The 11010-nt window shown below is 41.7% G+C and overlaps 2 protein-coding genes and 1 long non-coding RNA gene across 3 annotated transcripts in view; 2 read left to right on the forward strand and 1 right to left on the reverse strand.

Annotated features, from left to right (window-relative positions):
* The window catches only part of LOC109483723, a 3867-nt gene extending 1007 nt beyond the window's left edge, over positions 1-2860 (forward strand). Inside the window, exons 2-3 of the long non-coding RNA XR_002141027.1 lie at positions 1484-1608; positions 1904-2860. This is a non-coding gene — a long non-coding RNA (uncharacterized LOC109483723). The remainder of the gene's footprint in view (positions 1-1483; positions 1609-1903) is intronic.
* A 4-nt stretch (positions 2861-2864) lies between these two features.
* On the reverse strand, positions 2865-9525 carry LOC109483704 (nucleolar and spindle-associated protein 1-like). Its single transcript, XM_019786746.1, has 14 exons — positions 9297-9525; positions 8774-8872; positions 7943-8137; positions 7488-7610; positions 6788-7111; positions 6267-6480; positions 5913-6008; positions 5562-5683; positions 5188-5319; positions 4883-5016; positions 4516-4622; positions 4211-4372; positions 3977-4082; positions 2865-3689 (listed from the first exon to the last, which is right to left on the reverse strand). Exons 1-14 carry the CDS (start codon positions 9393-9395, stop codon positions 3605-3607), a joined length of 1998 nt encoding a protein of 665 aa, XP_019642305.1. The 5' UTR covers positions 9396-9525; the 3' UTR covers positions 2865-3604.
* Positions 9526-9777: 252 nt separating this feature from the next.
* Positions 9778-11010, forward strand: part of LOC109483720 (cytochrome c oxidase subunit 7A-related protein, mitochondrial-like) — a 3702-nt gene continuing 2469 nt past the window's right edge. The window contains exon 1 of the mRNA XM_019786771.1: positions 9778-10026. Coding sequence (XP_019642330.1) covers positions 9955-10026 — 72 coding nt within the window. The 5' untranslated portion in view covers positions 9778-9954. The remainder of the gene's footprint in view (positions 10027-11010) is intronic.

Genomic DNA, 11010 nt, shown 5'->3' on the forward strand with positions numbered 1-11010 from the left:
GTCGTGTGTGTCTGTGTGTGTGTGTGTGTGTGTGTAATTTAGCAAGATAACTCAAGAAGCAGTGGATGGATTGGAATGAAACTTGGTAGGTGGGTAGGTCTTCATGAGACCTAGAAATGATTAGATTTTGGGCCCCCTGGCGGCTTTCCTAGGTACTGCAGCAGAACTTCCGGTTTTGATATCTCGTGATCTGGACATGCTAGGGTCACGAATTTTGGATGGAAGATAGCTCTTGGGATAGAGAAGAAGTGACATGAGTTTGGGTCCCCTAGCGCCTTGTTCTGGAACTGCAGGAGCTATTTGTTGAGAAAAAAATCGAAGGACGATAACTCAAGAACCGGTTGACGTATTGTCGTGATTTTGTGTATGTAGGTAGTTGAGGTGATGCTTGACATAATCAGATGGCAATTATGCAAATCAGGACTTAATTTGCATAATTAATGAAGAAATTCTATAAATCTGCTTTGTTCAATAATAGAACTATGAAACACTTGTGACATCTACTTGAGAACGAGAAAAACATCTGAGGATATAGATAATGTAAATGAGGACCTAATTTGCATAATAAATGGAAATTTTTTATGATTCCATAGTTACTGCTGCACCCCGAATTTCATGCTTGCCACATTTGGAAGTTAAGTTAAGGTGAACATCAATAAACATAATTTATTCAAATAATGACCTCATTTGCATAATTTATGAGGGAGTGCTATAATAGCCTTTTTGTTATGATAAGGCCGTCATTGGATGGAGAATATGATCAACTGATATAATCCATGCAAATGAGGCTCTTATTTACAAAATCAATGATCAAAATTGTATAATTCGTCACCCGCAAGGGTTAACATAATTGGCGAAGGTATGAGATCTTGGAACTCTTGTTAAGAACAGCCCTCCCGCTAGGAGCCCCGTAAGTTTAGACGCGGGGGCGTTGAGTGATTGAGTAACTGAAGTCTTAAGTAATGACGTCATTGGAGGTTAAAGCCACAAATCACAGGAAACAGAGACGTGACTTCGGCGGCACACACTGGAGTACAAGTACAGTAGTCAAGTCTCGGTCTCCTGAAGTAACGACTTCAGACAAAGCGGGGCCTTGGTGTAACGTAAACATGACACCGTACAGGTGAACAAAGACAGACACGGGTCACTGAGCGGAGACATGATAGGTATTACACACCGCACTTAGGAACTCGTCAGACATTCCTGACGTAAAAAGTCAATTTGTCCGCCCCCGGTCTCAGGGAGTAGGCTCTATCCTCCGTTGCTAATTCCACAGGTGTGCCTAGTGGAGCCTGCAATAACTAGGCTAAATCTGGTTATAGTTGGATAATTCTGTGCTACACTTTTTACCAAACTCATCACAAGGCCACCCTTAAGCTGAATCTGGGATGGATGAATTGCCGGCGGAGTTACTTGCTTGAGTAATTTTTACATGTACATTTACTTGGATCTTCTTGACACCGTTATTGTTTTGCGTCCACAGATATATAAGACATGGCAAGTTGTGGATGGCTGTGGTCCATCATGTGGATCATCCTGTTGGTGGTTATAGGCTGGCCCCTCGGGCTGCTCTGCGCCGTGCTGTACGTTTTTATATCCCCGTTTCAGGTAAGGACGTCGCCCTTTCTTTCCGCTACTTATTTATTTATTTCATCACAAGACGGCTGGGTGTCCCCATTCAGCTTGTATCATAGCTGTTTTCCAAGGGGACCCAAAACTATCAGAACTGTAGCCTGGGTGCAATTCTATTTAGTTTACTGGCTACTACCACTATTTTTCTAGCAACATTTTAAGAATGGTAGAGATCATAATGAAAGACGAACGATGTGTGGCAATCATATTGCTTTTGCTGAGGCTCGAAACAATTTTCCATGAACCACCTCCCTTCTCCCTCCCCGCCCAGGCGTGTTGCTCGTGTGGAGGATGTCCGGAGTTCATCAGTCTACTGAACAGAGGCGTGAACCTGCCGCTCACCTGCGCCAAGAACATGGTCAGCCAGTCCGCGCCCTGCTAGCGTGTTCAAGTCCGAACTGCCAGCTGTAGTTCACTCATCTCCAAGCAGATGCTGGGGTGGTTTTCTGACTGCCAGGTTTCTGATAGCGGCCCCCTGATCTTCCACCCCAACATGTGCTTGGAGATTACAGTTCATTGTCCCTATCATATCAAAGCAGTTTTAGTTACATTTCTTTGTTAGCAACAGAATTTATCATTTTTTTATACGGTTGGAAAAGCAAAATGCCTTTTTCTGACAAGCACGGCTATAGATACGTAGTTTGACATCCTAGTTTCCAAGAGCTCCGAAAGACGCACTTCTATTAAAGTTCTTAGCATTATTTTGGGAAGAATAGAGTATAGGGGACCCTTTGAAACGGCTAATAAATACATCTGACACTGTGCAGCAATCAAGTGTCTATGCCAGTGAATTGTTATGTAACTTTTCTTCTGATTTGTAATTAGGTTTACTAGCTTGCTCAAGATCTATGCCGTTTTGCACCCCTTTAGCCAAGTCATAGAACATTAAGTTCCTACTACACATACTAATACTGCACACCAGATATTTGCACACCAAGTTCAGGTTCAAATGATGGTGCTACACATTTACTAATGGTGTTATTACAGTTATAAAAATGTTGGACCAAATTAATGTCTACTCTTAAGATATTTAAGGTGGAAAACTTTGTTCAGGCACATTCATCATTTTTCTTCTGAACTGTGAAATATGTTCTTGCCATGGAGCTAGAACATGGGGTCACCAATCTAGGAAAATGTGAACTGGAGCCCCATGTCAGAGCTGTGTCCTCAAAGTCTATATGGCATCCTTATCATAAATTTTTACACAATAAAGAAAGATATTGACGCCCATGGTGTCTTTAGTCTTTATTAGAAACACTACGATATATTTACATTTCACAAAGGGGAAGACAATGTCAAGCCCTTTGCAGGACGACGAAGTACTAGTATATAAAAAAAGATCAACAGTAAAAGATGAGAAAAGACCTTCTGAAATTAAACATTTTCTAAAACTAAATGCACCTTTGACAGAGAGATGATAAGACAGTTGTAGTACATGAGTACAAAATAAATGGTAGTTTCATTCAAAATGTACTTATACTTATCCTCTAAAAAAGACACATGACAGCTGCCAATAAAACTTGTAAAATGTTCTAGATTACAATTAATGAATTTATATACCTACATATTAATCATAGAAAGTATCATCAGAATAGCCTTTTTCCTGTCTTCAAGGAATTTTCAGCATCATGAAACATTTGTGAATTACAAGTCTGAACAATTTTGGTATATCACACTACAAACACAAGTTCCAATTATCAGTTAGTTGCTGTATCAGCTCTCAATAATCAAGCTTTGTGAAGAAACAGAGAAGAGAAAGAATAGGAGAGTCAAGAACACTAGACATGATAATGAAGTAGCAAATAATGTTTCAACAGTCTGGTCACATGTGCTGGCATTGTTGAAGCTTTCGTCACACGAAACATTACAAAAGCTCCATTATTTTCAAAAGTTTGACTACACTTGTCTTCTGTCAAACCTTATGTAGACAAGAACAAATTCTACAGCTACTAGTATTCTAGTATCCCATGATTTAGCATTCAATCCCTCTTCTGGCCAGCATGCGGCTGTCCTTGGCCCTCCCCCTGTTCTCCTGCATCTTCTTGCGTCTGTCGTCCCTGTGGAAAGGCATCGTAATCATGGGACACGGCACAAAATCTGGAAATCCTTTACCACGAGCAATCAAGAACATGGGATAAGTATGAGAACATATTGGGTGGGTAACGCGGACAGTTACCAACCTAACATCATCGGTTAGTCAAGAAAGTGTTCCTAGAAATAATACATGTGCAGTAAAAGTAGCATGTATCGTCCAATGCCATGATGGTTTTCATAGTATACATAAAAGAAGTGTGGCATGGGTACAAAATAAATGTAAACCTCCCTCACAGGTTGGTCGACTTACCGACTCTTGATGACTGGCCTCTTGTACATCTGCTTTGCCTGCAGGTACCTGTCCACCTTCTCTTTCTGTTTCTTCTCTTCTTCTGCATTCAATGGTTGCAATGCACCTACGGAACAATTAAACAAAGCTATGAAGACTTGCTCCATTTTTGTAACACAATGACACAAACAAAATAGAAACTGCAGACACAAAGAGAAACACAATTCCAGACATAAGAAGCCAAAACATCCTTACCAGAGTGAGGCTTGTAGGTGAGCGGCTTCTGTTTGGAGGCCTTGAGGTCAAAGGTTGGTCTGGGAGCAGGTGAGGTGAAGGTCGAGTTCATTGTAGAGTTCATTGTGGAGTTGAAGGTCACATTGGCACCTGCTGTAAACTTGAAAGGTGTGATGTGCTGACCTGAAAGGTAATAGCAGGGAATTACACAAGTTGACTACACAAGAAGACTACCAGAAACATTACTGTTGAGTAACTTTAAACAAATTATTTTGTGATAACCTTACATGGTACAAAGTTACATGATGACATCTGTACACACTTACCCACTGACTTGCGTGCACTGGCATTGGCAGGTTCTGTTTTGGTGAAGGTTGACGGCAGGGCAGGTAACACAAGCTTTGTGGGGGGCTTCAGTCCTGATGGCCGGAATCTAGAGACACAGAAAAATACATTGTACGTTTGAAGGCTGGAATGTTGTTGGCTGTCCTGATATATCAGTGTTTCCATCATGCCAGCTAGCTTCCTCAGTGATTTGGTACCAGTAGCACCATTCATTATTTTACATGAAAATACAATATATTGCTATATAAAATGGAAAACTGCAATAATACACCCCAAGAAGTTTAAGAACTATTTTGATTTCATCCCACCACTCTTGCATTGAATGCTTAAGTTCACAAAGACACATACTTGACAGCCTTCTCAGCAGTAGTCTTAGGCCTGGCCTGGGAGGATGTGGTACCAGGAGTGGACTTCATGATGGAAGAGGGAGTCTTCCTCACCACACTGGGCCTCCTGGCTACAGGCTTCACTACACGGCCACTCTGTGGAAAAGGAACATGAACATGTCAAGATCAGAGTCGGTGGGACTAGAGATAACCACCTGAAATGGGGATGGCTGAGAGTTCATGTGTCAAATCACTTTAAATTCAACATTGCAGTGAGGGTGATTGCTCGATGAAAATGGTTAATTATTGCTCATTATGTAACCATACCTTGTTGCTTCCGGGTGTCTTCATGGCCAGTGACCTCCTCCCAGGGGTGACACCAGAGGGGGTTCCTGTTACCCGGGGAGTCGGCTTGGTCTTCAGACTCTGCATGGTGGCCTTGGCTTCATCAGCAACCAACTAAGCCATATAATGGTCAACAAACAATAAGTGCCAATTCAAAACAGACAAAGATTTACAATGACTTTTCAGGTACACATGATGACTGCTGTAGCAGTAAGAAAAATCTGAGAGCTAAATAAGCTTGCAATACACAAGAAACAAATTGAAGAAAGACTAATTGCAACTTCAAGATGTCCCTACACTGTAAATGATAATGATTGCCATGGTCTGATGGATACAGGGAACACAGTGTTTCTAACCTTTGCCTTCTTGACAGAAGCAGTGAAAGCGTCAGTCATCTTGCGCTTCCTGGCCAGGTAGTCATCGATGGACTCCATCTTCTTAAAGCTTTTGTTGTGAATCTTGTCCCAGTCCTTGTTTCCTGAAAAAACATCAACATAAGATTTCAAGATTTCCCAAAACACGTTTACACCTCAGACATTATTCAGACTAGTGCTTTTTGTTGCAAAAATCATATCTTGAGAATATCATGTTTGCAACATTACCATACTGTAGTTCCAATAACTTTTTCATTTATTTATCAGTCTGCTTAAGTCATAAGTATATCAAGCCAGCCCCAGCTGTATGTCACTGCAGAAGTGCCTGCTTACCTGGTGTGATGGGTTTTTTGTTACTCTTCTGGAGGTAGGCGGTAAACCTGGGGATACTGGTGGTGCTGCTGGGAGCATTCGGGTCCTTAGCTGGCACTGCAGATGGACAAATGTATCATAATGATAATTATACAGAACTGTTGTTCTAGAAAAAATGCCTTGCCCAATATTGATAAACTACCATTAGTATGGAAACACATCGTTGGCAAGTAAATAAAAGTAAGGTTACATCATGGAATTGCCATTTACAGCAATGAAAAATAAACAACAGAAACCATGTAGAAGGAGCCAATATGAGTGCCTTAGACCAAGATTTCATTTGAAACCCTACAATGCTTAACATGCCATACTCACTCTTAGCATCCACCCTTTTCTTCAGCTCTGCCATCACTTCAGCCTCCAGAGCTGCCTTCTCCTCTGTTCCCATGGCAACTGCATCCTTAGATTCTGTCTCTTCCTCCTCCTTCTTCTCGATCTCAAATGTGTCCCGTTTGATTTTCTTGGCCCGGGGACCAGACGAGCCCCTCTTGCCAGACTGAGGCTTCTCATCATCAGAAGTAGTCGGGGTCTGGAGGGGAGGTAAAGTGAATTCTTTCAGTCAGGAAGAAATAACAAAGCCCGCTACCGGTAGTACTCAATAAAAGATGAAAACCTAAGCATTACTGCATTCATTTATGGGGAAAAGAGTGAAGATCATCTCTGGATCATCATATCAGAGATGTACTGGTAGAATCTACAATCCTACATATACTCTAGAATTCATCTAAATTCTTATCAGGTAAGAATACTAATTACTACATGACTTTTGAGTAAGAATGTGGTAATAGATCTAAAATTCTTGCTGCTCAAGCCTGTTACAACAGAACTACATCTACCTTGGACCTCTTGGACCTGCGTAGCTGAGCAGGAGGAGACTCCAGGGACAGGAGGGGGGTCTGAGGCCCGGCTGCTGCTGCTGCCTTCTCAGCTGTGGTGGGGGTCTTGGACTTGCTGCGACTTGCAGTGGACACCTGCACAGCTGTTGGGGTCTTCGACTTGCTTCGGCTTCTACGTTCAAGTGGTGCTTGTGCAGACGTTGGGGTCTTTGACTTGCTGCGGCTGCGGCGTGCAACGGGCACCTGCGCAGGTGTCGGCGTCTTGGACTTGCTACGGCTGCGACGTTCAGCGGGCTTGTCTGCAGGTGATACAGGACTGACGACCTGTGTGTCACATTGTGAGAAAATTTGTGAGCAAATGTCTTAAAACAACAATAGTGGAGATATCAGAAATATGATTATAGCAACTCATTAGAAAGCAATAGCAGAGTTACTATCAAGGATTGGTAAGGATACAGAGGTCATGCATAGATTAGGCTAGGGTATAATAGCAACACTACATATTTGTTGCTTGTGGAAATAATCATCGCTACATAAACAAGTCCTGTTGTTCTGTGTGAAATTGTCTATGTGTGAAGTACAAGGGATGTTCATAACTCTTCACAGGACAGCAGATCCTGACCAGAAAAATTCTGAATGACACAAAGAATGTGAATGACAGGGAGTCTGATAGTGCACATATAGTATGATGTACTAGTACCTTTTCCAGTTCCGAGTCAGTAGCAGTGGTGTCCACTGGAGTTGAAGCCTTCTTGCCACGCCCTGCCCTGGTCCGACCTCCACGCCCTGGCCTCCCCCTTTTAACCTTGGCTTCTGGTGTCTTCTACACATATAACAGAGATTTGATATTAGCTTTCACTTTCAATTCCCTTTGACCCCTAGCCTGTGATACAAAATTTCTATCTGCCAGAAGCTGTTAGTAGGAATGTGATTTCTAAAGAACATTTCATGAATATCTTCTTCATCCTCAATCAATGTATATAGTCATGTACCCGTTCTGTATTGCTTGTCTCAAAAAATGTTTGTTACTGCATATTCACTTGCAATGATATAGGGGAATATTTGGGGGCACATTGAATTTAGATTATATTTGAAGGAAACAAAATAAAAGTTTAAAACATATTTGAAGCAAACAGACAGTGATTATCCCCTTACCTCCTCCGTGGAGACATCTGTGTTACTGTTAGATTCTACACTGTCAGAGGTGGTGTCCATGGAGGTGTTGACTGGTGCCTCCTTGGCGGCTTTCTTGGGTCGACGACCCCTCCTCTTGGTGACTTTAGCAGGAATCTCCGGCTGAGGAGCTGCTGTCTCCGCACCAGAGTCTGCACTGCTCACATCTGTACAGGTCTGGTGTACAAAAGTATAAATGTATTGTTAATATCATGCATAATGCCAATATAATATTGGTGTATCACATCAATTTTGTATCACAGGCTAGGGGTCTTCCCTCGCACAATCCCCCAATGGAATGCCTTGCCTGGCCCGGTAGTTATGGCTCCCACCGTTGAGTCCTTCCGGGCCAGGCTGGAGGCCTGCCCGCCTTAATCCAAGGCCTCCCCCCCCCCTAAAGTGCCCCATCAGGGGCTATATGGGGGTGTAGACGGGGCTCACATAACATCTTTGAGCCCCAGCAAAGATGAAGATGAAGATGTTGGGAAGGTAAGTAACAGCTGTATTTAAACTACATGTGCCTAACTACAGTCTGCAATTTGTAGTACATGTACATGTAATTGCAATACAGGATTCTCATATTGCAATGAATAGATATGAAGTATCTCTACTCCTAGTCCTATAGTATAGACCATTGTATTCATACTTTTCTTTAACCGAGTGAACATCAATGTTTAATTTTAGGCTTTACTTTTAGGCCAACTTAAAATGTACTGTATGATTTATGACATGTGACATGAAATGGTAACACTTCGCAGCTGGTGTGTTACGCCGAAAGGCGGTTATACCGGCTATACAGATACAGAAATTAACCTTGTAGTCCGAGGATTGTGTTGTGAACTCAGTGTTGATCCCGTCACCACCTTGCTCCTTCCCATGGTACTGCTGTAGAGCACTGATCAAATCATCAGTCTGAAAAAATAATAATTAACAATAATAATTATACTCGTATTATGAGTTAAATAAATAAATAAAACTTTGCATATTAACAGTATATTTCTAATAGTCCACCTGACCACAGATGAGTAGGTCTAACCATAGTAACCTTCAACACCGTGTTTATAGTACTGTGCCCTTTCAGTTTATACGTGAAACTGTTTCTGTCAGAGACCTCATAATTTGGTGAAACTGAAAGTAGTCTTGACACAATATACTAAACCGCAATGAATTGGTGAATAAGGATGACTGTATCAAACATTTATTTCAGCGGACTGGATGGTTGGGAATTCCGAGTATGCAAAATCAAAAGCTCTCATCTTTCAGATTATGCAGAAATGAAAACATAAACGTTTAGCGTGTTTATAATGGGGAGGGGGGCATATAAAAATTTATTTACCTTCATGTTGGCCTTGATCCCAGCTTGTTTGGCCAGTTTCTGTAGCTCGGAACGCTTCATGCTACCCAGAGCATCAACATTAACCTCCTTGGCCGTCATCTTGAGTAAATTTCACCTCAAAATTTCTACTCAACTTGTAGAAAATCAGCAACAAAGCCGAAAAACAAAACACACTTTCGACAAACCGTCGCGTTATTCCGACGCCCAAATTTGAATATGGCGGAAATTTTGTATTGCAGTCGCTGATTGGTTGATTTTTGAAACACAGTCTGTCATTGGTCAAAGAATTCCCAGGGATCCTTGCGCTAGTACTACAATGGACGACCCCCCAGCGATTACAGTTAGAACAGCACAACTTTTGGGACCCAACTTTTGTCTAGAGTAGAGTACTTATTTGCTTTCCACTTTCAAGTGTTACAAACTATTACGTTAGTTTCAAACAGAATCCATACGATTTAAGATAGTACAACTGCATGTGAGTCAATCTATTAAAACGGTATTTACATAAAAGGAAGTTGCAATCCCTAAGGTGATCGCAAGGATCGCCTTACTGGAAGGATCTTGCGTAACGCTCCTTTCCGGCTGTCTGATAGAGGTCAGCGCGTGGCGGCGAACGTGAAAGGCACCTTTGTCTGTGTTTTATAACAAATTCACCATCATGTTCTACAAATTTAGCCAAATGACAGGAAGAATAGGAGCTGCTTCACAACAGGCGGCCTTCAGACCGGAGGTAAGCTCGAAAATGACCGCTCTGGATGGGAAAGTCTATGTTTGCGTGCTCGGATTCGGATACTCGTAAAAAGTGGACGCCATGTTTCTCCGGTTACGAGCGGCGAAAGCCGGTAAGCTGTGCTGTGGGTGTGCCAAACGTCTACAACACAGCCTCTTGGTTTCAATCATCGAAAGAATATCGGTCCAAATGCATATCACTGGTTTCAAAAGGATTTTCTCTTGTTTTCCCTTGCCCGAAACATCAAGGGAAACATATGCAAGTGACCTTCACTGTTGTTCAACTTATGGGGGAGGGGGGCGATGTGAACATAATTTTTGGCATGAGGAATAAATAATTAAATACATTTGTAAAGATTAGCTACGTGTACTTTGTACTCACTGGTTGGTCAGGTGCTCTCTATATATGTAGTCATAAATATTAGTAGAATCATTGGTACATGTTTAACCAGCCAAGTATTGTTTTTACCCTCCATGAAAATGGGGGTATTGTTTTTACTCCGTTTCATGTTTGGTCTGATATCTGAAGATCGGTAAGAAGGAACTGTACGATATTTGGCAGATTGATGGATGGGGCCTTGGAGATTGTGTAGGTTGACTTTGAGCCCCTGGTGATTGACCTTGGTACTGCAGTTTAATTTTTTTATTCTGTTGTTTGCGCGTTATGGACTGTTTGTGCGATATTAAGGTAGCATGTAGTTGTTATTACCATGGTTTAGTGGTTTAAATTTGGGCTTCCTAGCTGTTTGCGTTTGATATTTACAATATGTTTAAAGTTGGTCTTTTTGTGTTGAATGTTTGGAAAATCTGGTGGGTCGTTTGGTATAATATTTGGTATGTGGGTAGTTGTTGAGTCTCTTTGCGTTTTAGAGTGCATTAGCAGGTTGTCGTATATTTTTATTGCTTAATTTAAAAGGATTTTCATTTTTTCACCCCTACTTCATAATAGGATGGTCTGTTTGACCCAAAAGTTGGGACAGATCTA

The sequence above is a fragment of the Branchiostoma belcheri genome, unplaced genomic scaffold (genome assembly GCF_001625305.1).
Source record: "Branchiostoma belcheri isolate BF01 breed outbred unplaced genomic scaffold, Haploidv18h27 scaffold66, whole genome shotgun sequence".
In the NCBI taxonomy this organism is placed as follows: domain Eukaryota; kingdom Metazoa; phylum Chordata; class Leptocardii; order Amphioxiformes; family Branchiostomatidae; genus Branchiostoma; species Branchiostoma belcheri.